The sequence below is a fragment of the Budorcas taxicolor genome, chromosome 5, assembly GCF_023091745.1.
Source record: "Budorcas taxicolor isolate Tak-1 chromosome 5, Takin1.1, whole genome shotgun sequence".
Lineage (NCBI taxonomy): Eukaryota > Metazoa > Chordata > Mammalia > Artiodactyla > Bovidae > Budorcas > Budorcas taxicolor.
The window spans coordinates 55977672-56004041 of record NC_068914.1 but is presented as its reverse complement, the minus strand read 5'-3'; the positions used below and the strand labels follow the sequence as shown (position 1 = coordinate 56004041).

General features: G+C 35.1%; 1 protein-coding gene across 1 annotated transcript in view; it reads left to right on the top strand.

The window, feature by feature from the left end:
* Nucleotides 1–26370, top strand: part of PPFIA2 (PTPRF interacting protein alpha 2) — a 509230-nt gene that overhangs the window by 384801 nt on the left and 98059 nt on the right. Inside the window, exons 8-14 of the mRNA XM_052641133.1 lie at nucleotides 135–356; nucleotides 12420–12566; nucleotides 13620–13754; nucleotides 19665–19748; nucleotides 20008–20139; nucleotides 21654–21716; nucleotides 24682–24773. Of these exons, the coding sequence (XP_052497093.1) occupies nucleotides 135–356; nucleotides 12420–12566; nucleotides 13620–13754; nucleotides 19665–19748; nucleotides 20008–20139; nucleotides 21654–21716; nucleotides 24682–24773 (875 nt within the window). The remainder of the gene's footprint in view (nucleotides 1–134; nucleotides 357–12419; nucleotides 12567–13619; nucleotides 13755–19664; nucleotides 19749–20007; nucleotides 20140–21653; nucleotides 21717–24681; nucleotides 24774–26370) is intronic.

The following is a 26370-nucleotide window of genomic DNA, read 5'->3' as shown; positions in this document are numbered from 1 at the left end:
CTCCAAAGTTAGTTCTATTAGAGTTCTTACTGTTCAGTATGAAATCTTTATCAGCCTTAGATCTTTAAGTTCATGGATTTCAAATTAAAAGAGGTAGATAATTCTAAGTGTCATTTGTTTCTCTTTTCCCACAGCGATTGTCCAATGGTTCTATCGACTCAACTGATGAAACAAGTCAAATAGTCGAACTACAAGAATTGCTTGAAAAACAAAACTATGAAATGGCCCAAATGAAAGAACGTTTAGCAGCCCTTTCTTCCCGAGTGGGAGAGGTGGAACAGGAAGCTGAGACAGCAAGAAAGGATCTCATTAAAACAGAAGAAATGAACACTAAGTATCAAAGGGACATTAGGGAGGTAAGTGATTCATAAGACTTTCAGTCTCTGCTTCTTAAATGCTGCCTGTGAGATATTTTTCCATAATTTCCACTAATGGCATATACACATATATTTTCTCAAAAGATCATAAATTGGAATACATTATGTTAGTTATGAAACTTATTCACTAAGGCAAAAATAGTTTATTTCATCACTCCTCTAAATATGTACAGAAAGAAAATGTTGGTACCAAGTCTCAGAAGTAATAAAAACCATAGTTTTTTAATGAATTTTTAAAAGTTTAAGCTGTTAATTTTAAATAACCCTAGATTTGGGTATGAATAATGAATTGCTATACTCTTAGCAGATGGGAATACCCACAGACATTACTTTAAAAACTTCTCTCTTATTTTGGTTTTGTATCTATGAATGTGAATGTACATGTGTGACAGTGGGAACCTTTCTTTTTCTATATATTCAGTTCTTCCTAAATGTAACATCACTTCATCTATTTGAAAAAGAGTGCTTTATGGCAAAAGTTACAAGGAGATGTCTTATTTGTGACATTGCCGGATCATCTTACCAACTAAAGTGCAAAGTTTAGAATCTTCACTTTATCACTCTATTTAATTAAGAAGAAAAATTATCTACATTTAAGAAATTTTTATGATTTTCACATTTTCCATTTTACATGTTCTTTTAAATCATATTTTTAATTTTTTTTATCTTTTGTGTTTCACTTATTAGCTATTATTGGAGTTGATTCTGTGTATCCAATTGTTTTCTTCCCATTCTCCTCTGAGCCCCTTTTATCTGTCATATTTTGCTTCCACAGTCCCATCAAAACAGTTCTTATTTAGTTTAACTTCCATGTTGCTAAATCCAGGAGCCACTTCTCAGTCCTTTGAAGCACTTGATCTAATTCCGAATGTACTTTTTCATCCTGCTAATAGCATACTACACTCTTCCTGATTTTCCTGCATTTTTGCTTGCTACCCCTGTCTCAGACTCCTTTACTGGCTCTGTTTCTCATCCCCAACTGTGGAATGCCTTCCTTCCTCCATCAACCTTAGCTCCCCTGGTAAATTCATGCTGTTTAATAGCTCCAAAAACTACCCATGGCCTTATGATTCCCAGTTTATATCTGCAGCTTATCTGTCTCTCCTGATTTCCAGATGCCTGAATCTAGATCTCCAATGCGTGTCTCGAAATTAACATCCTCAAGACTGGTTTATTGATATTCCCTCTAGAAAGTCAGACTTACTTGCAGCCTTCCTTATCTCAGCTGATGGCAATACTACTATTGGTGTTCAGACCAAAAACCTTGGAACTGTCCTTGGTACCTCTCTTTCACTCACACTGTATTTGATTCATCCACAAATCTTACTACTTCCAACTTCAAAATGTGTTTGTCGCATGACCTCTTGCCACAGTCTTTGTGGCTCTTTCTTATTCCACACAGCAATCATCTCTCACTGGAGCATCATAATAGTCTGTACCCGGCACCGCAGCCTGAGTAACCTGTTACCGTGTAAGTCAGCGCAAGTCACTTTCTCCTTGAAGCTCTTCAATGACTACCTATTCTACTTATAGTAAAAGTAAGGTCCTTGCGGTGGTCTACAATCATACTATCTCCACTACCACCTTCTGACCTCCTAGAACTCTGCTCTTTCACTTTAATCCATTCAATTCAGTTACTGTGGCCTCTTAAACAAACCAGATCTATTCGGTTGCATTTTCTTTTCCTTCTGCTTTTTACTCAAATGTCTTCTCAGTGGAGTGTTCTCTAAACCTAGTGTTTATAAATATGCACTCTCCTTCTTTCATTTTTTAAAAATCTCACAGAATTGCTGCCATCTGACAACAGCATATACTTTACTGATTTACTTGTTTGTCATATGCCTCCCGCTCCAGTGTACATAAATATTCATAAGAGCTGGGATTTTGTGTTTTGTCTAGTTTTGTTCATTGCTCTATTTTAATCACATATACAACTATTGAGTATATAATAGGCACTCAAAAGCTCTTTGTTGAAAGAATGGATATTTATGAGTGTTTGGTGTAAACATCGAAAGGCATAGATGAAATCAGAATATGTCTGCAAACAATGCCTACTATCTCAGAGTAAGATAGATGATCCATGAAGTGAGAGACCAATCTGCCACTGCTTAGATAATGATTTTCTACTCTCTATGCCTTTATATTGGAGAAGGAAATAGCAACCCACTCCAGTATTCTTGCCTGGAGAATCCCATGGACAGAGGCAGGCTATGGTCCATGGGGTCATATAGAGTAAGACATGACTGAAGCGATTTGGCATGCATGCCCGCCTTTATATGAATTAACGGTTCACAAATGCATCTCTCATCTTCACTCCTTCTACCACTCAAACTCAGAGAAGTTATAAAGTAGGTGAAGTGTAACCTCTCCTCTATATTACTGTCATGGAATGCTAAGATTTTTGAACAGTAAACCACCAGGGCCATTTCTTGAACTTTTAATCATTTTCTATTTCTTCATCTCTTAGTCCCACAGAATTAGCAGTGTTTTGCTTTGTTTTCACTTAACACTCACCTGTTCTATTTACACTTGTTTGGACTGTGACCCACCAGGCTCCTCTGTCCATGGGATTCTCCAGGCAAGAATACCGGAGTGGGTTGTCATTTCCTTCTCCAGGGGATCTTCCTGACCCAGGGATCAAACCCAGTTCTCCCGTATTAGAGGCAGACACTTTAACCTCTGAGCCACCAGGGAAGCCCCTACACTTGTTTAATCCAGTGTCAACCTAGACAGCATATAATCAACCTAGACAGCATATTAAAAAGCAGAGACATTACTTTGTCAACAGAGGTCCATCTAGTCAAGGCTATGGTTTTTCCAGTGGTCTTGCATGGATGTGAGAGCTGGACTATAAAGATAGCTGAGCACCGAAGAATTGATGCTTTTGAACTGTGGTGTTGGAGAAGACTCTTGAGAGTCCCTTGGACTGCAAGGAGATCCAACCAGTCCATCCTAAAGGAGATCAGTCCTGGGTGTTCATTGGAAGGACTGATGTTGAAGCTGAAACTCCAGTATTTGGCCACCTGATGCGAAGAGCTGACTCATTTGAAAAGACCCTGATGTTGGGAAATATTGAAGGCAGGAGGAGAAGGGGACGACAGAGGATGAGATGTTTAGATGGCATCACCGACTCAATGAGTTTGGGTAAACTCTGGGAGTTGGTGATGGACAGGGAGGCCTGGCGTGCTGCAGTCAAGAGTCAGACACGACTGAGCGACTGAACTGAACTGAATACAGTGTCACTCGCAGATAGAGCCCAGTATCCCCAGCTCCCTGTTTCTTATGATCTATGTAAAAATAAAACTTTGATTCTAAATAGTCTTTGGATATAGATGACAAAAAGTTGAGTCAGATTTAAAATATCAGTCACATATCTGATGCCAGATATTTTTGTTCAGATTAGGAATTCCTTTCAATAGCTAAGGTGTGTTCTGCTTCCACAAGGAATTCTTTTAAAATATAACTATTCTTATCAGCTCTATAATTTCTATATAGTTATAATTTAGAAAGGTTTCATGAGACAGGAATATTTCTCATCATTCACATTTGAGGGAGGGTGGTGCAAACACAAATGCTTCCAGAGCCCAGGCAAACACTATAACTGTATGAAGAGGAGCTGCATATAGTAGGAAGTGATAGGGTTAATGATATCTACTCAAGGAACCTATATTCTACCTGTCTTTGGATGCATCGTGTGTGTGTGAGTGTGTGTGTGTGTGTGTGTGTGTGTATTAAGGACACGGTGAAGGCCAAATAAATTATTTCCCATAAGATCCAGGTCACAGGCCCTGGGGCTCTAGTATGCTGCTAGAAATCACTTGAGAAGCAACCTTGGAATCTATTCCAAATACAGTATGTTTAATTTCTTTAATTTTTCCTGTCCTATAAGGAAGATACTTCTAATCGTGCCCTTTTACTCAGGTTATGTAAATAACTTGTCCAAGGCCTACCCACTGTTCTCCCAACACACCACTTCCCCACTTCCCAGCACCATAAAGAATGCAAGACTATTCCAGCTTCAGAATCTGTGCTTCTTCCACTAGGAGTAGTTTTGAAATCAGCAAGATGCAATCATTTATTCAGAGATAGCAGCCATCAAAAAGAATGCAGCTCACTGTAACTGCTTCCTATATTATCAAGCTTTTTACCTTTTCTATATTCAAGAAAATATGAAAATCATGTACTTTCAAAAGGTATCATATAAACATTAAAAATTTCAGACTTTGCTTTGTATCCTTGTCTACTAGCTTGCAAGCTACAAAGACTACTAGCTTGCAACATTTTTAAGTAGAAAACGAAACAAGGTGATTCTCCTTGCTAACTCTATAGTGCTGCCAACACAGTGTCATTTATATATGATATATGCAATAAATATTTGTCTAATTAAGAAAAAAGTAGAGAATAGGAAAAATTGACCATAAAATTTAATACTGCCATGTGGTTGCTGTGCATGTGCATAGTCAAATATATCTGAAAAGGATCATGTGCTTATCTTTCATTAATGGTTTCAGACTATATTTTAGCAAATATTCCGTGTCAAGAATAAATCTATTCAAAATTTATTTTTGTTTGAAGTTTCATCTTAAGTGCTCCTTAAATTGACTGTGGCCTGTTAGAGTAGGGGCTTGGTTGAAGCTTTGCGCAGGACTCACACTGGAAAATATAGTCAGTCTCATGATGAATTACCTCTCCACTCTTTAAAAAAGGCTACTGTTTCATGAGTAATAGTAATATCTCATTAAACATATTGATAAGTAAAGAGTTAAAATTTTCTGTGAAGCATTTCAGTTATATTTTGTTTTATGAATAAGACAGCTCATCACTGTAACTTCTTAAGAGCTCTTTGAATGTTCACTAAGGGATTGTATGAATGAGTACATATAATTTAATCTTTTCTGTTATCTGAAACATGGAGTTATATTTTTTCACTTTAGTAACTGTTATTATAGAATTACATTTATTTGATATAAAAAAATATAGTTTATAACCTTCAAATCAAGAGAAAATTAATTACGCAGTTTTTCTCTCTTTTTTAGGCTAAGTTTTCAGGAACTAGGAAAAGCTTTCTTGTTTGGAATTTCTTAGTAATACACAGGGAAAAGATATTTCTCCAACTTGTAAATTCAAAACTTATTTTTGGCAGCACAGCCTGCAGTTATAAATTGAATCTCCTTCAATGAATCATTGAATTAAAAGTGAAATACCAAAGTCCCATCCAATGACTGTTACATGTAGCATATGTCATAGTCAAATCAGCTATTAATAATTGTAGGTATAATATTAATAAAATATGCATAAATAACAATAAAAAGCTATTATTTACTGAGTGGGTATTGTACATGATAATAAAAAAGAAGCTAGCATTTACTGAGTGTGTATTATATATAGGACATCAAAAGCACTTACAATATTATATCATGACAGTGTTACATAGTAGGTATTAATATCCCAACCAAAGACCAAATTTTAAGAAGAAGAAGATGACACATAGAAAAATAAAGCAATGCTTACCTAGAACAGAGCTGCTGCTGCTGCTGCTAAGTCGCTTCAGTCGTGTCAGACTCTGTGCAACCCCATAGATGGCAGCCCACCAGGCTCCTCTGTCCCTGGGATTCTCCAGGCAAGAACACTGGAGTGGGTTGCCATTTCCTTCTCTAGCGCATGCATGCATGCTAAGTTGCGTCAGTCGTGTCTGACTCTGCGAGGCCCTACAGACAGCAGCCCACCAGGCTCCTCCATCCACAGGATTCTCTAGGCAAGAATACTGGAGTGGGTTGCCATTTCCTTCTCCAAGAACAGAGCTAATAAGTATCAAAAACTAGGATTAAAAGCAAGTATGTGCTACTTCATAGTCACATTCTGAAGAAGCACGTGTATGCCGTTAACTGAATTTTGTAAGACATTTATATATGTAAACTAGGTTTAGACTTTTTCCTTGAGCTACAAAATTGACATAACATCCCAGAGTTCTGAATGAAAATGAAATTAACACTATGATATATAACAATACAGTTAACAATTGTAGGCACTCTGAAGGAATACTCTGAAAACCCTACCATCACTGGACTAAAAAATATAGAAAATAGAGTTTAAATTTTAAGGAAAAGTTTTTTAAATAGTAGCTTCTGTTTGGATGCCTATGATCTAGGGAAGTGTATACTGTTGAAAAACATAGTTTGGATAATTTTTGCCAAATTAATGGATTAATTGAGTTTCACACTTTTGAACATTAGTATAATCATAAATAACCAAGTAGGTGTTAATTTGGTCTTGAAGTTCAGCACGATTAAGGTAGTCAAAGAAGGCAACAATGCCTAATTTCAATCCTTTTAGCCATTACTTTTGGTATTTCTCTCTTGTTTAAAATTAACCTACAATGTCTAAGAAAATTATCAGCTGTGGTTTTAAAGACTGAAATGCTTTGAGACTTTCTGAGCCAAAAAAATGTTACCTTTATATTAATTGTTGTTTGACATTTCGTAAATTCTTAAAGGCTTCCGTGAGAGGTATTTAAAGTACTTTGAGACCTGGTTCATGCCCTTCAGAGGTTTGCCTTTAAAAAAGAAGTATTACTAGTAGTTGTAGTAGTTATGAAACAAAGGCGATCTAACAGAAACCTTTAAGTGCTTTTTGATTTGAAAACAAAACAAAAAATCATTTTGCCATATTCTACAGGAAGGAAGACATGCTGTTGCACTTCTGCTTTGGATATGGTTGTGATCGCTTACCTTTTGTTCCTTCATTCTGGGTGTGTACATTCTCTAGGGGTCTGAAACTATTGCAGCTTTATAGCTCCTACAGGCAGAGAAGTTTTCAGAGGAGTGCCGCTGTCTTCTACAACTGCTTCTAGTCTTATATAACCACCTGTGTAAGTGATATTTATTGAAGACAGTACTAAAGAACTATATTTTATATTTGAGGCATGTAATTTCTAAACTAGAGCAGGTCAAAATCCTGTTAACTTAAAACAGGTATAGAGAACAGTTTTGATATGATCATAAAACCAGTTCTTATCACTTAAAAGTTCTTTACCTTTACTTTAAAAAGAACCAACTTTCTGAAAGGAAACTTTCACTGACTTGTTTTTTTCAGTGAGCTTAAAAAGCCCTATTAGTATGTCAGTTATAACTTCCTTTATACCAGTTTAGTGTGATAAAGTGTAATTTTCCAATATGAAATGCTGGCTTAAATAAATTTGACTTTGGATACAAAGGGTATATTTTAACATAGGTAGTTTTAGCAAACAATTTTGTTGCCTTTTGATAAGCTTAAAAATTATTTGGACTAGTAGGTGATAGGATTGAGGATTTTGCTATTACTAAAAGAATTCCCCCAAAACAGACATTTTAATGAAAATAAAATTTTAAAAACATGTTTTTATATATCATGAAAGCATGCTTGTAGAAAAAGAGCCATATCAATGAATTTATTTCTCTAAAAATATGTTTGTTACTTAGAAATAGCAACTGATGTTGAAGTATTATTCACATTATTACATTTGTGGTAATTTGTTAAAATAAAATGCCAACAGTTTGGTATATGTTTTTTGTGAGGTCTAGAAGAGTCTTGCCTGGAAAATCCCATGGATGGAGAGGGCTGCAGTCCATGGGGTCCCTAAGAGTTGGACAGGACTGGGCGACTTCACTTTCACGTCTCACTTTCACACATTGGAGAAGAAAATGGCAACCCACTCCAGTGTTCTTGCCTGGAGAATCCCAGGGTCAGGGGAGCCTGGTGGGCTGCTGTCTATGGGGTCACACAGAGTCAGACACGACTGAAGGGACTTAGCAGCAGCAGCAGCAGCAACAGCAGAAGAGTTGTATACTTTAAAGCAATTCCTTTCAACAACTTTAATTATAAAACTGCAACTGTTAATAAAATAAAACCTTTCTGTATATAAATTGATATGATTTAAGAAATGTGTATGAGCTTCCCTCATAGCTCAGTTGGTAAAGAATCTGCCTGTAATGCAGGAGACCCTGGTTTGATTCCTGGGTTGGGAAGATCCGCCGGAGAAGAGACAGACTACCCACTCCAGTATTCTTGGTCTTCCCTTGTGGCTCAGCTGGTACAGAATCCACCTGCAATGCAGAAGACCTGGGTTTGAACCCTGAGTTGGGAAGATCCCTTGGGGAAGGGAAAGGCTATCCATTCCAGTATTCTGGTCTGGAGAATTCTATGAACTCTGTAGTCCATGGGGTCACAATGAGTCGGACACGACTGACCAACTTTCACTTTCACTATGTCTTGCTATCGTACAATATGAGGATTTTATCTGTTTTGTTATTTCATTTCGTTTCTCTTCCATCCATCCTTCCACTATACTCATCTCAAAATCACATTCAGTGTTATTATTGTGTGAATATGTGTGTGTGCTCAGTCATGTCTGACTCTTTATTATGTTCATCATTATGACTATGTAAATAGTTTCCACAAATGATCCAAGTAGTGGTTTTCAATAATAATATTTTCTTTGAACAGCTTTCTGTTTCTCTAGGATTTTATTAATTACCTGATAAATTAATTTGCTTACTAATTTTTAGAGCTATGATGAATCTTCCCACCCTCTCCAACAGTTTGGTTTCATAGTTTCAATTCAGTTATGGACAGTGGTCAAGCAAATGATTTATCTTTTTTATTTTTATTTTCTTTGAATCATCTCTTTTTCCTCTGCCCTCCACCTTTAATGTATACCAAAACTTTTATAAGCCTGTTTCATTATTTCAGCTATTGTTTTGAGATTTATCAGCTTGAAAATTCAAGAGAAGAAAGTGATCAAGACCTCTACAGTAGAAAAAGCATAAAGCCAGAATACATATAATGAGTAAACTTTGAGGGAAGGCAGAATACCTGTTTTAAAATGAAAGGTAGAAGTTAAGGATGCGTGGATGTGGTTAAATTTCCAGATGCTGGTGAGGGAAGTTCAGGACAATGAAAGGCTGTCCATTTAAGGGCTTCTATTTATTTTGGAGGGCTTCCCTGGTGGTTCAGAGGTTAAAGCGTCTGCTTGCAATGCAGGAGACCTGGGTTCGATCCCTGGGTTGGGAAGATGCCCTGGAGAAGGAAATGGCAACCCACTCCAGTACTCGTGCCTGGAGAATCCCGTGGACGGAGGAGCCTGGTTGGCTACAGTCCACGGGGTTGCAAAGAGTCTGTGGGTGTGGCAGGATTGATTCTGCCTGTAGGAGAGTAACAGAGACTGGTTAGGAACCAGTGATTAAAGAGACCTTGATAGTAATATATGGAAACTACCGCCATCTCCTCAGTTTTAGGCTTTTTATACAAAAATGGAGAAGGAAATGGCAACCCACTCCAGCTTTCTTGCCTAGAGAATTCCATGGACAGAGAAGCCTGACAGATTACAGTCTATAGGGTCGCAAGTGTCAGACACAACTTACAGACTAAACCACCAACATGTAAAAGCATTTTCTGAATTATCAGAAAACCACACCAAGCCCAAGGTGTTCACTTCTGTAGCTGATTTTCCCCGATATCTCAAATATCAAGTTATTTGCCTATTAATAAATTCTCATCTAGGCTCTTTGGATGATAAAATTATGTCTATTTGTCAATTATATGGTTTAAAATTATTGCTTAATGTAATATTGAATATTATATTTATGAATAGTATTTAGAATTATTGCTCCTTTTGCACCAATAGTTGATTTTTCCCCTAGAGATCTGTGTTCACTGAAGTCTCTAAATTCTTTTTTAATTGAAATATATCATATTCCAATGAAACAAGGGAAATGGTTAAGTTCCAAACTAAATTTGTCAATTCATTTGTGAGTGTGACTCGTATACTTTTTATTTCATTTTTGCCTTATCTTTTAACCACTGAGTTATTCTTATTTATACATGAAGATAAGGATACTGATGATATTTATTTATTTATTTTTAATTTATTAATTATTTTTTTAACTTTTCAATATTGTATTGGTTTTCCCATACATTGACATGAATCAGCCATGGGTGTACATATGCTCCCAATCCTGAACCCCCCTCCCACCTCCCTCTCCATCCCATCCCTCTGGGTCATCCCAGTGCACCAGCCCTGAGCACCCAGTATCATGCATCAAAACTGGACTGGTGATTCATTTCACATGTGATAATTTACATGTTTCAATGCCATTCTCCCATATCATCACACCCTCACCCTCTGCCACAGAGTCCAAAAGACCGTCTATACATCTGTGTCTCTTTTGCTGTCTCGCCTACAGGGTTATCGTTACCATCTTTCTAAATTCCATATATATGCATTAGTATACTGTATTGCTGTTTTTCTTTCTGGCTTACTTCACTCTGTATAATAGGCTCCAGTTTCATCCACTTCATTTGAACTGATTCAAATGTATTCTTTTTAATGGCTGAGTAATATTCCATTGTGTATATGTACCACAGCTTTCTTATCCATTCCTCTGCTGATGGACATCTAGGTTGCTTCCATGTCCTGGCTATCATAAAAAGTGCTGCTATGAACATTGGGGTACATGTGTCTCTCTCAATTCTGGTTTCCTCAGTGTGTATGCCCAGCAGTGGGATTCCTGGGTCATATGGCTGTTCTATTTCCAGTTTTTTAAGGAATCTCCACACTGTTCTCCATAGTGGCTGTACCAGTTTGCATTCCCACCAACAGTATAAGAGGGTTCCCTTTTCTCCACACCCTCTCCAGCATTTATTGCTTGTAGACTTTTGGATAGCAGCCATTCTGACTGGCATGAAATGGTACCTCATTGTGGTTTTGATGTGCATTTCTCCGATAATGAGTGATGTTGAGCATTTTTCATATGTTTATTAGCCATCTGTATGTCTTCTTTGGAGAAATGTCTGTTTAGTTCTTTGGCCCACTTTTTGATTGGGTCATTTATTTTTCTGGAATTGAGCTGCATAATTTGCTTGTATATTTTTGAGATTAATTCTTTGTCCATTGCTTCATTTGCTAGTATTTCTCCCATTCTGAAGGGTGTATTTTCACCTTGCTTATATTTTCCTTTGTTGCACAGAAGCTTAGGTCCCATTTGTTTATTTTTGCTTTTATTTCGAATATTCTTGGAGGTGGGTCATAGAGGATCCTGCTGTGGTTTATGTTGAAGGGTGTTTTGCCTATGTTCTCCTCTAGGGGTTTTATAGTTTCTAGTCTTACATTTAGATCTTTAATCCATTTTGAGTTTATTTCTGTGTATGGTGTTAGAAAGTGTTCTAGTTTCATTCTTTTACAAGTGGTTGACCAGTTTTCCCAGCACCACTTATTAAAGAGATTGTCTTTTCTCTGTTGTATATTCTTGCCTCCTTTGTCAAAGATAAGGTGTCCAGAGGTGTGTGGATTTATCTCTGGGCTTTCTATTTTGTTCCATTGATCTATATTTCTGTCTTTGTGCCAGTACCATACTGTCTTGATGACTGTGGCTTTGTAGTAGAGCCTGGAGTCAGGCAGGTTGATTCCTCCAGTTCCATTCTTCTTTCTCAAGATTGCTTTGGCTATTCGAGGTTTTTTGTATTCCATACAAAGTGTGAAATTATTTGTTCTAGTTCTCTGAAAAATACCACTGGTAGCTTGATAGGGATTGCATTGAATCTGTAGATTGCTTTGGGTAGTACACTCATTTTCACTGTATTGATTCTTCTGATGATGATATATATTATCTTCATTTGAAAATTCCTATGCAATTTGGAACTATAGGTGCCAATTTTATGATTTGTAACTCTATCCATATTTGTACTTATCTCTACTGTATAATGAGCTAATTTTTTTGCCACTTCTTTTCTAAGAATACCAGTTGCGCAGTAGGGAGATTTAAGATATATTTTGTTGCGTTCTCAAAGAGACAATGATTTTTGCTAACCCAAGATGTAAGAATTCTGATAGATAAGCTGAGAAAACACACATGAAATCCTGCATCCCTTTTATGAAAAGAAAAGAATGAAATTTACCTCAAGAAAGCAATAGTTTTTTAAAATATATCTTACTATTTTATTTAAATGATAATAAGACAATACACAAACTGAGAATCTGATTTGATTTTTAAGTTATTTTCATTTTAGGCTATGGCACAGAAGGAAGACATGGAAGAACGAATCACGACCCTTGAGAAACGTTACCTCAGTGCTCAGAGAGAATCTACCTCCATACATGACATGAATGACAAACTAGAAAATGAGCTAGCAAATAAAGAGGCCATCCTACGGCAGGTTCAGTATCTCCACCTTGGTTTCCTTCTGGTCTGTATGTGTTCATTCTCACAAAACATGGAGTACATAAACTATGGTATTCCTTAGCAATAAATTACTCTGCAATTTAGAATCAAGCTAACTAAATAGATGTGATTTTCAGTATATTAGCTAGAAATTTGTCTTAAAAATAATAAAAATAATGATTAATATTTATTTTGGATCTGGACATGAACCAGAAACTGTGCTAACATATATATATATGTACACACACACATATATATATATATAACCTCACTTAAATCCAACCACCACCTGTAAGTACAATTATTATAGTGTAAAGGATAATAATTATTATACAATTATTTCACTGAGAGTAAGTATATTTATTATACTGAGGAAACTCAGGTTCAGAGAACATGACTGCTTTCCCAGGGTCACATGTACAGTAATTGCAGAGTCAATAATGGAAGCCTAGGTATATCAGCTATGGAGAAGAAATGGGCAAACTATAGCCCACATGCCAAAACTATGGCTCTGTTTTACAAGTATAGTTTTATCGAAACATAACCGTACCCATTCATTTAATCATCATCTCTGACTGCTTTTGTGCTACAATAGTAGAATTGAATAGTTGGATCAGAGACTTTGTGATACACAGAGCCTAAAGTATTTACTATCTGGTCCTTAGCAGAAAAAGTTGGCCAACTTCATCTCTAGAGCCTGAACTCTCAATCATTATGATCCATTCCCTCTCCTACTCTAGCTAATGTTAAGATTTTCAGTCAATTGCTATTATAGTGCATTTGAGGTTAAAGTACTAAGTTGTATCTCACTTGTCCAAGTTAATTCTCACTATTAACTTCATTTCTTTTTGCTGTTGTTGGTAAAAGGTTTTCATTTTTTATGTGCTAAATTTATTAAGGAATATTGATAAGCAATATATGAAAACATGTGGTAGTAGCAGCTGATTTTAACTCTAGGATAAAGGCTGAAGCCCACAGCCCCTAGTGACTGGTGTTTGCTCTCCTAACTGTGACAGTTTAAGTGTCTCTTTTTTCACCCCTGGTTCAGATGGAAGAGAAGAATAGACAGTTACAAGAGCGTCTTGAGCTGGCTGAGCAAAAGTTGCAGCAAACTATGAGAAAAGCTGAGACCTTACCTGAAGTAGAGGCTGAACTGGCTCAGAGAATTGCAGCCCTGACAAAGGTACTACAATTAAACAACTGGTCAACCTAGATATATTAATACTTATAGAAATGACTAGTAATTAAGATGGAACCTATAAAGATTTTCTTTAGGCTTTATGGAGTTTATTTTATATTGGTCTGTTGTTTAGATGACTTTTTGTATTACATATATCTTATTTATGTTGAAATGAATGATTGATAAATGAATGTGATTATTTCTTTGCCTATTTAAACAGCAAAAATAAAGTTTCAAGTTCTTATAGCTAATTTTCCATGGTAATATTTGTACATAAGGATAATCACCAAATATAAAAACATAATGATATTTTTAACATGGATATACATGAGACATAATAATTTAGTAAGCTTAATATAAATTGTACAGTTTTTAAAATACAGGAAGTATCATAAGCAGTTGGTTTCTTTCTGATTAAAGTATGAAAAAATTTGTTAGAGGTTGAAAATTAGATTTGTAGAACTGTAAAATCTAAAGGTATTAAATACAGAAAATGATTTTGATAGTTGAAATTTCTTCTGAACCAATAAAATCAATAATATTCTGAAGAATGTTCAGAATTAACTGCCCCATTATGGACATTAAATTCTGCAAATATTTGCTTATTTTAGAACTTAGCAACCATTATAATGTTGTAAAGTGAAAGTGAAAGTTGCTCTGTCATGTCTGACTCTTTGCAACACCATGGAATAGTCCATGGAATTCTCCAGGCCAGAATACTGAAGTGGGTAGCCTTTCCCTTTTCCAAGGGATCTTCCCAACCCAGGGATTGAACCCAGGTCTCCTGCATTGCAGATGGATTCTTTACCAGCTGAGCCAGCAGGGAAGCCCAAATGACTATTCTTAACTTTCACAGTTAAATGGGAATGGCAATTGCTTCAAAGTGTATATGCATGTCACTAGAATAAAAGTCCAGATTTTGTCACTAAAAGCATGTTTGAATTTTAATATCAATTCAAAAATGTACACATGTTTTAGATGTTTAAACATTGTTGGTGAAAAGTGAAAGTGTTAGTCACTCAGTCATGTCTTGACTCTTTGCGACCCCATGGACTGTAGCCTGCCAAGCTCCTAGGTCATGGAAGCTTTTTTTCATGCCATTGTAGTAAATGGCTCAGATAGATATATGAACTGCAAATGATAAACTCTGGTATTAGTGATTATCCAAAACAACTGATGCAGCAAAGTAAAAGTAGGCACACATTGTTGCTTTCAGAAAAAGCAAATGATTAGAAAGAAACAGTAAACTGATGCCTGTTCATTAAAATAGGGTAGTTAATCAGATAGTGAAAGGACAAACAGTTGACAAAGTAGAAAGTATTGGAATAGTTGGGTGTCTGTAGAGTTACTTGGAGAAGGCAATGGCACCCCACTCCAGTACTCTCGCCTGGAAAATCCCATGGGCGGAGGAGCCTGGTGGGCTGCAGTCCATGGGGTCCCTAAGAGTCGGACAGGACTGAGCAACTTCACTTTCACTTTTCACCTTCATGCATTGTAGAAGGAAATGGCAACCCACTCCAGTGTTCTTGCCTGGAGAATCTCAGGGAAGGGGGAGCCTGATGGGCTGCCCTCTATGGGGTCACATAGAGTCGGACACAACTGAAGCAGCTTAGCAGCAGCAGCAGCAGCAGAGTTACTGGACTAACTAGCTGAACAGAACTTTTGTCTGATTAGGGTGATACAATGTGGATCTATAGTCACAGATCAAAGTACCATAAACCATTATGGCAGTTTCAGAAATGTATGCTTTCTAAAATAAATATAAACTTATTTAATTTGAGAAATATTTTTGAAATTATATAAAAAGTACAAAAAGATTAGTCGTATTCTATTTTTTGGAAGCATATTTTAAATTACTGCAATATGGATTAAGATATGTGTATTAGGTTTTTCATCTGAGGAATATAAAGGATTTTTATAGTTATCTTATTGAATTGAAATATTTTAGAAGGAGTTAGGCAAATGGTTAAATAATAAAAGTAACTTTTGTGATATTTTAGTATAAAATAGCCATCAATATTGTGTGAGTAAAATACAAGAAAGTCTAGAGTCTCTCTCCCCAAAACACAACTTAAAATTCAGCAAATTTGCCCCCAAATTAACCTCTAATTGATTGAGAATAAAGCATAATTTAAAATATAATACTTGTTAAATGAGGCTTTAATTAAATATCCCTAAGAATCCTTAATTTAGAATTTAAAAATAAAGTATGTATCTCATCTGTCTTGCCCTCCATTTAATTGTATTAGAATCATATTTGATACCTATATTCATTTATGCACCCAAAGTATTTCCTCAGTTTACTCCTACCTAATAATACTTTACTAAAATTCTACTTCATCTAGACCTTTTGATTTCCTCCCTTTTGAGCAGTTTTCTCTCTCTTAAAATGTGTGAAGCTGCTAGAATTCACTCTGCTTGTGCTTTTTGCTATTTTCTCTACTGACTGGCTGTATATCAACACGTTATTTCAGATATATAGTTTTCAGATGGCCATATTTAATTCATTAATCTCGCTTCTCTGGTCCTGAGATTTTATTTTCAATGTACTTCCTCTGCTTGTAACCCTTTTATAACATTTGAAGATCAGTCTTCCAGTCTTTCATTTGCTCTCCCAAGTTTGATGGCTAAAATAATTTTTAAGCATTTTCTTATCTTCTGTTCTCAAGACCTAAAGGGACTGTCTCTAAAACCAGCTTTAGTTTTTCATTGTTTCCATACCAGTTTGTTTTCAATACCTTACTATTATTGATCTCCATACTCTTTTTCTACTTCATAATATTCTTGACTTCTCACTAATTTATGATGTATGCTTAATTTAAATCTAGACTCCCTATCCTATGTTTTCAATGATTTTATTAACAATCTTTCATATATTTTATTTGGTCTATATGTATTTTTTCTTTTATTATCTGCTATGTATTTTTTCTTCTCTTTGGCCCTCCTCTTTTTAATTTTAATTCCTTCTCCATTTCCAAATATATTCACATTCTTCTCAAAAGTGTTTCTTCCTGTAATTTTTTCTAAAACTTTAGCTCATTTGAAAATTGTCTTGTCACATTAAAGAGTGAAACCAAGATAAGCCCTATATCCCATCAAGGAGTCATAAAATTGCACTGCTTTTGCATGACTCTAGTATTTACATCATTTCCTTACATTGCAGTCTTCCTCAGGTTAAAATGAACATAAATCAGTAGTGCTTGCACATTTATCCAATGCTTGTTTAGAGATGTCTGAATTTACCGTTTGGTTGATAAGACAATCTTTTCTTCTGCTGGTAGTGTATATGTATGTATGTGTGTGCGTATGTGTAAAAATAGGTAGCAAAAGCTCATTTAAGGCTTTCAGAAAGTCAAAAGTTTCAATGCTGGTGGCTAGGGATAAAATGAAAAATTTGGCTTCAGTGAGTGAATACACAACTAATAAACATTTTAGGCTCCCAATCTTTTGATTTATGATGTTTACTTCTTTAATTAAAATGCATATTCCCTCAGCAAGGACATAATTCATCTTGAATTTCATAAGGTATTTCATCCATTTTTAGTACCAATAAAAAGTATCAACAAAACATAGTGACTTAAACGTGACAAAATTCTTGTTTAATCTCCAAAGTGAAGTTTCACAATGTTTGGTGTGTTTTTAGTAGTTAAGATGTAAACAGCTAGCAGATTTAAGGACCTTTGAAAGATATACTAACTCTACTTGTATATTGGAATGAACAGTTTTGCAAATAGAAATGTTCATACTTTGACTACCTTGAATCAATCACGACTAATTGTCATAACATTACTTGTTAAAATTTAATTTTGAGAGATTACAGATCTGTTTAAGAATTTAAAGTATATCATTTCAGTAATATTTTGACCAATATACAGTATTAATAATTGAATTATAAATTTTAAATAATATTATAAAATTGTTTTGTAGCATTTGAAGACTATGGTAGCATTCTGTGTTGCTTCTGGTTGGAGATTTGGGGAGAGAAATTGTTTATTTCTTCTTTCTTCATTACTTTGCCAATTTATGAAATAAGAATATCAGAAGGAAAATCTTACAAAATGTAAATGTTGAGTTATAATTCACATAAACCCATCAGTTAAATGTTAAATGATCATTTTATAGATTAAGTTGGAATTTGTTGCATAAAATAGTACATATGCATATGAACCAATACATGAATAGGTTATTTTTTTTCAGGTACTGCATGACATATTTAAATATAGTCTCATATTTGCATAAAGTAAGTTTCTCTGATTTAGAATAAACTTATAAAATGTAATAGAATATGCTCTGGAGTTAAATGTTGTTTATGCTGACATAAGGTACTTTGGCTGTTGTGATTATTTAACTTGTCATTATGATTAAAATGTTGATGTAAGTTTACATGTAATCTGTGCATAACATACTAATACAATTCAGCTATCAGCAATGTCATGTGTTGAACACTCTGCATCTGTGGTTACCTGACATTCACCTCCAAGACACGTAACTAACCTTGTGACTGGGCAAACATTTGCTCACAAAGGCACGGTGCCACCTTTTCACTTTAGGGCACTCTTTAGTTTCCATAGCAACATATCAATGCAGAATCCATTTTGGAAGTGGCCCCTTGTGTCATTCAGGAAAGTTCACTCCAAGTATTCTTGTCCTCACCACACTACTGTCACTTTGGTAATTTGAGGACTTTTATCATTTTCATTTAAAATGTCAAATTAAGGCTATGTCTAAGAGTAGATGGTAAGGTTTTACCCCTACAACCATAGGGTATATTCAGAGACCAGAAGTCATTTTGTAAGTTTGCCACAGTTGCTGAGGAAACTGAGTCCTGCTCGAATTGGAGAATACTCCAATTATTAATTAACCCCATAATAATTAACCCCATAGCTTAGCTTCTCTATTTTCTACAGAGTTGGGTTTATGATAAATACTTTTCCAAATTTATTTCACCTGAGATCATTGCCTTGGCCTACCCCTCAACATTGAGGTACACTGTTTCCATTATTTTTAAGTAATATAACAAACCAAAACACAAAACTTTGACAGTGTATCAGAAACATATTCTAGTGTTTGGTTTCCCATAATTCCAACTATTACATGACTCTCTCAGAGTTGCTTTATTTCGTTCTGTAGTAATCTTCCATCGCCAGCCATCACTAACCTTTCATATCTTAGGTTGGTAGCTTTTTATTTGAGCATATCATTGTTTTTCACTTACAACCATCAACTGCATCATGTTCACCAAATATCAGTGTAGTTCTTTCCACATAAAATTCTATTAAAGTATTAAATTTGCTGTCACACTTTTCTTTTAAGCATTCTGTGCTATGTTCTGTTCAGTGTCAGTGTCTTTAGTTCTGATTTTTCAATTTTGTCCCTCTCCTTTTCCTTGACTTGTTAGTCTGATCCAACCTCTTCTACCTCATCTGATGATTATCAATATGTTATGGAAGCTAAACTACAAGAAATGATCTCCATACGTAGGAAGGTAGTCCTACTGGACTTTACTTTCTATTGCTAAATAGAATTCATCTAATTTTTTCTTTTCATTTCTAAAAATTTTGTTACTTTTTATTTATTGATAATCGACCATCTGTGCAGTTGAGTGCTTCAGGAGCTTAAGATTGGACAATGGCAGGTTTGTGTTCAAACCATGCACAGTCTGCATGTTACATTTGGCTGATCTCATTGCTCATAAATAACTCCAATGTTTTGCTGATGCTTGGATGTGACAGGCCTTTGTAGCTGACACATTTCAAGCAATGCTGTTCAGCTGCCTGTTGAAAGAAAGTTTATTTTTTGAAAACTACATTTGCAGTTGGTAGTAGCTTGCTTTACATTTTATTTCAGTTTATTTAGAGGAGAAGTCTTAACCACATCTTACGTGTCAGATGCATTCTTCATATTTCTTAACAGGCTGAAGAAAGACATGGAAACATTGAAGAACGGATGAGGCATCTCGAAGGTCAACTCGAAGAGAAAAATCAAGAACTTCAAAGAGTATGTATTTTAAGAGCCATCCTTCTCAAGCCTCAGTTTATGGATTTATACTCTACATATAAGAAATGAATGCCTTTCTTGATTATTGGTTATATTTAAAATCATATGGATATGCCCTGTGCATTAAAAAAGAGCTTCTGCCAATTTAATCAAAACAGACATAAAGTTAAATCCAATATTTAAACTAGAAAAAATATAAAAACAAACCCAAATAATTTTTAAATGATTCTTATGTTGAATTTATTTATTTGGATATAAGGCTAGGCAAAGAGAGAAAATGAATGAGGAGCACAACAAAAGATTATCTGATACTGTGGACAGACTTCTGACAGAATCCAATGAACGCTTACAGCTACATTTAAAGGAACGGATGGCTGCTCTAGAAGAGAAGGTAAAATGACCAACAGTAGAATCGCATGATTATTAGCTGTATTCTTATGATCATGCTTGTTTTCTGCTCTGCTGCAATCATAGTATTGGTCAGAGGATCCATTTACTTTCTTTAATTTGAAAGGAGCCTGATACATCTTAAAAGTGAACAAAATGGCTTCTATAAAAATATGTAAAATCAATTTTAAGTGAATAAAAAAGTTACATGTTATATAATATGTGTAGCATGATCATATAGACAAATGTATTGAAATGTGGTATGCTTTTGCAATGAAAGTGTTTCATTTATTTCTCACCTGGTATGCAAAAAAGATTAAGACAAAAAATAGTGTTTTAGATATGAACCATTCAAATGTTTCAAGTATCTGAATCTGCTAACTAATCTAAAAGCCAAAATGTGAGTGAGTCTATATCACCAATAAAACCAGTGTCAATCTCACCACAGAATTTAGAAATGCAATGCTTGCAGCCATATTATTTCCAAAAACAGGCTTTTGTACAATCTGCATTTTCATTCACAATTTATATGTCTCATTAATAATTGGCAACTACCAGATCAACAAAAGTTATGTCAGCTGGTTGCCAGTTCCATGATATAAAAAAGGTAGGGATTAAAACCCAGGTGGATAAATCATTTTGGAAATTTAGACTGAATGCCAATCACTACTTAAACTAGACATTTCCCCCTGCTCCATACATAAACCAAAACAGGAAAAATGTTTCAAGAAAATGTTAAAGAAATTTGATGAGTTTACCTATCAAGTCATAAGGCATACCTTCTTCCTATTCAGTTTCAAGTGCATACCAGTTACCAAACTCTTACTTTAATTTTACTCTATAAATTTAAAAAGAATGCATTATTGTAAATCATGCTTTGTAATGCTACAAGAAAAATATAAAGATTTTTAAAATAGTAATACTTTTATGGCAAGAATTTTTTTAAAATCTGTCATGCAAGTTATTTATACATCATGTCATGTAACATTAATTTTTAAATAGCTAAATTTTATTTTTATTTAATAATTTAATCATTATTAGAAATTGTTCATTCTGTATATGAAATAAAGGTTCAGAAATTGAATCTCTAAAATATATGATCTTAAATTTTTCTTTCTTCAGGTAATAAAAATGAGTTCATCTGAATTCTTTTCTGTGACAGCTTTGGCTAATATTTTGCTTTTTATTCACTTTTTCTCATTTAAAGAGTAAACTGATTATTTCAAATTTTAAAAATACTAAGAAGAGGTCCACAAAAATAGTTTAAAAGTTAATAGTTATTTGTCAATCCAACTGTTACAAAATGACACTTCCCATTTGAATTATGTATTTCTAAAAATGTTCAAGTGTCTTGTTTAAAGATTCCATTGACAGTTAGTTTCCATGGAAACCAAAAAAGTAAATGGTGCCAAGGAAGGAATCAAAGAAAATTCTTGAGTCACATAAAATTAATCTACAAGTTGTGATTTTCTCTTTAGTTTATTAATTATTTATCTGTTCTTCTTTCCTTTCCTGTAGAATGTTTTAATTCAAGAATCAGAAACTTTCAGAAAGAATCTGGAAGAATCTTTACATGATAAGGTATTATGGAACCTTATATTTTGTCCACTTTTCTATTTCACAGTAGTGAATTTTTTTTGTAAAATAAATTTGATAATAATTTTAGGATGTTATCTTTTAAAATAGTTTAAATTTTATGTAATACATACAGAAAAGTATACATATAGAAAGAGAGCCTGATAAATTTTTACAAGCCAACACACTAAAACTCAACATCCTGGAAGCCACCCATTGTTAGCCTATAATCTCTACTTTTATCGTAAAAGATAATCACTATCTTGACTGCTAACAGAAAAAGAAAAATTATTTTGACTTTTTTGAACTTTGTATAAAAATGTGTGCACTGATTTGTGTCTAGTTTGAGATTATTTTAGCTGAAATGTATTAAATAACTATTGTTCATAACAGTTGTGATAAGTTACATCTTTGCGAACACAATCTTAGTTGTAAAGTATCTGAAAAAGTCTCAGGAGAAAAAGCACACAGCAATGAATTGTAGAGTAGCAGATGCCAAGTGCCAAATGAGGGAAATAGACAGTAAGAACTTCAGGTAAGAGAGATCACCATACACTGATGCTCTAAAGAAGGTTTCAGAAAACTTTAAGGAAAGATAGGACTGTGGTGCAAATCTTTCATACACAGTACCTGTGCCCTGATAGCAGGTGCTTAGAGTGGGGAGAGGATGAGTAGTTAGGTTTGAGATCTTAAATAATAATGGGCTTTTAAACAGTTTTACTGAAATCAGTTATTCTTATTGTAGAATACATGATAGACCAGACAGATTAGGACCAGATTGTAAAATGTTAAAAGGTGTAGTTGATAATGTATTTTCCTCCTTCCTTAGCATGTAAAATTCTTGTTAGCGATTTTGTCTTATTTTGTTCAGCATAGGTAAATGAAATAATACCAAATCACTGTCTTAATAAGTGACTTATTAAATGCATGCTCAACAAAAGATGAAAGGAATGGAAATAGAGATGGATGAGAGGGAGGGAAAGAGGGAGTAATAGAGGGAAGGAAGAAACAGATGGAAGAAAGGAATGAAGGGAGAGAGGGAGAAAAAGAGATGGGGAAGGAAGGGACGGAAGATCTGACAACATATGACATTTGGAAGGTATTGGAAAAGATGCGAGGATAAAGAGAAGGAACAGTTGTACATCTAACCATATTGAATGCTACATATTATGGTATTAATTTAAAAATAGCTATTTTGTCCCACAGTCAGGATGTACATACTCTTATCCCCTGAATGACAGATGTATTAGAACAATTCAATTATGGTGCCTAGAAAATAGCATCTAATTCTTTCTGGAGTAGTTCAGAATGTCTACATGAAAGATGACATTTCGTCAAGCTCTTGAAGGCACATATGATCTTAACCAACAGAGAAGGGTAGGGAAGAGGACATACCTATGCAATAGCGTGGAGAAAAAACAAAGATGGTTGATTTGCTGAATCACCAGAAGTTTGCTGTGACTAGTATGTGTTTAAAGGATTAGAGTGTTACCAGATTGTGAAGTTTGGACTCGATCCTATTATGGAATGTTATATCATTCAAAACTCTTTGCACTCTGACAAGATCCTCAGAGCCCACTCCCCAACCACCTACCTGAACCTTATAACTCCAACAATCTCCCCAGGCAATCAGCAATACAAATCATTCCATGCTTTACATCCCTGTTCATGTCAGTATCTAGAGGAAGCAAATCCCAGCTCATACGTCAATTCTGAATGCCATTCCATACAGCTAAACACATTTCCTAATCTAACCACATCTCCTATAACTTCTCAAATTTCCACTCAATTATCTATGACTCAAAGTCCATTATGGAGAAGGCGATGGCACCCCACTCCAGTACTCTTTTGCTTGGAAAATCCCACGGACAGAGGAGCCTGGTGGGCTGCAGTCCATGGGGTTGCTGAGAGTCGGACACGACTGAGCGACTTCCCTTGTGATTTTCACTTTCCTGCATTGGAGAAGAAAGTGGCAACCCCCTCCAGTGTTCTTGCCTGGAGAATCCCACGGACAGAAGAGCCTGGTGGGCTGCCATCTGTGGGGTTGCACAGAGTTGGACACGACTGACGTGACTTGGCGGCAGCAGCAAAGTCAATCATGAGTAAAATCCTTCTTATACTCAACTTATTTTCTTCATGATCTTGATCTCTAAAGTTCCTAGGACCATCCTTGGATATCTTCTGTATGTTTGTTCAGTCCTTGGTGAGTTCATGATTTTAAATACCATTTGTAAATTGAGTACTTACAAATTTAGATCACCCACCGAGTCCTCTTTCCTGAAGGAGTTCATTTATTCACGAGCCAACTCACTATCTCTATTTGGACTCATGGTCATCTCAATCTTAACAAGTAATCCCCTCAATTCCTAAAATACCACTACCAACTAACCTAATCAACACCCAGCAGTCATGTCAGTAGATCACAACTTCTTCCCCCTAATTATTCAGGTTAAAAATCTTGGAGCTATTCTTGACCTCTTTCTTTATCCATACCCCTTAGCCAGTTCAATAGCAAATTTTCTCAGTTCTATCTTCAAAATGCATCCAATATCCTTGCCGTTCTCTTCTGACACCATGGTCATCCAAGCCATAACCCTCTTGCCTGTTTTTGGAAGAGTAGTAATAATTTATTTCTTCCCTGCCTTTCAGTCCCATTCATCAGTTCACCTCAGAGCCATCAAAATCATCAGGTCACTTCTCTACTCAAAAATCCCCATATGTTTAGAAAGATTTAGGATTAGTGAGTACTAGGGAATGTGGGTAAAATTGTATTAATTTCTGCTGTCACATTTTCATCTCAAGGGGAAAGTCAGGCATTTTTTGCTGTCATATCTAACCATACTTAGTAAAAATATATTGATTATTTTTCCATTTTAGAAAGTTATTAAGCTTGGTAGCTGGTTTATCATAACTGAATGTTGGTATTATTGGTATATACCTATCATCTTAGTAACACTTCTTTGATTTTTAGGAAAGGTTAGCAGAAGAAATTGAAAAGCTGAGATCCGAACTTGACCAGTTGAAAATGAGAACTGGCTCTTTAATTGAACCCACAATATCAAGGTAACATTAAATTAAAAGCTTATCTATAGGTCACCAAAAATCAATGTGAATTTTCTTATGGGTTTTGTATCTCCTCAAACAAAATAACTAAGTGCTGTCTGTTGGGCAGCAGGCATTGCCCTATTTTGATTCCTTATTGATTTATAGTTTCTATGCTCCAAAATAATTCTCTAATTTAGTAATTCTTTCCTCAAACATGCAATAAAATATAAATCTTTACCTTTTGTATTTTTCATTTAATATATATAGAAATATATGTCTTCTTCTATATTATAAACCATACATTAAGAAGTGGAGCTACAGATACAGAGATTACATGTTTTTCTAGGAAGAGGCATCGGTCGTTTTCTCTACATGCAGAAATGTTTTTAGTGTTTCCTGTTACTGAAGAAGCATCCTTGGTTATGATTACTTATATTTACTCATCACTGGTAATGATCTGTTTTGTCGAGGCAAAAGAGGGAAAGAGAAATACATTAAAAAATTTTCAAGTAAATTAATTTGTACTCAGCTGCTTTGAGTCAATACCTCATCTTTAAAAAAATAAAGCAAAGAGATGTTTATTTACTATGTAGATCGATACATATCTAAGTTGATAACAAGCATTTATTTGTTAAACAACACAGTATCAGCTATTTGAAACTTTTGACCACCACAGACTTCTATTATGAAAGTGCTTTTTTTTTTTGGTCTTAAGCTTATCCTAAGAATGTTAGCTCCACAAGCGTTGGAGTTTTTTTGCCTGTTTTGAGTACTATAATTTCAGCACCCCCCAAAAATATATATATTAGACTCTCAATAGATATTGTAGAAGAAATGCGTATCTAGTAAAGCATTTTTCAAGCATTCAAGTGAAAAATCCAAATTAAAAAAAATCCTAAAAGTACTTATATTCTCTTCAATGTGAGTATTAATAAAAACAAAATTCAGAATTTTGAATTCAATTTAATATAAGAAACACAGTTCTACAGGTGTAAATACACCCAAGGAACTTTTAGATATGTAGATCTTTGATTTTGAAAATAATGTTTATTTTTCTAATGTTTTCTTATGATTTGTGTATCTGCACTTGTTATTGATTCAGTGATATACATGGTGATGATGATGATGGTAATGGTAAAGATGAAAGAAAATGCCAACGGAGTAAATACACAGAACTAGCATTATTCAATCAACAGATGTATATTTTATTAGGACCAAATGGCCATTTCATTGTCTTTTTTACCTTCAGTCTCAGAAATACAGAGTTGTAAAAGTGCTATCTAAAAGTTTATCACTGTAGTGAGTCATCATGGCAGCCTAACAATGTGACATTTATTGACAATGAAGAATCATCAGGGAAGCCTGGGAACTACATGCTGCTGCTGTTGCTGCTAAGTCGCATCAGTCATCTCTGACTCTGTGCGACCCCATAGACGGCAGCCCACCAGGCTCCCCCGTCCCTGGGATTCTCCAGGCAAGAACACTGGAGTGGGTTGCCATTTCCTTCTCCAATGCGTAAAAGTGAAAAGTCAAAGTGAAGTCTCTCAGTCGTGTCCAACTCTTAGCAACCCCATGGACTGCAGCCTACCAGGCTCCTCCATCCATGGGATTTTCC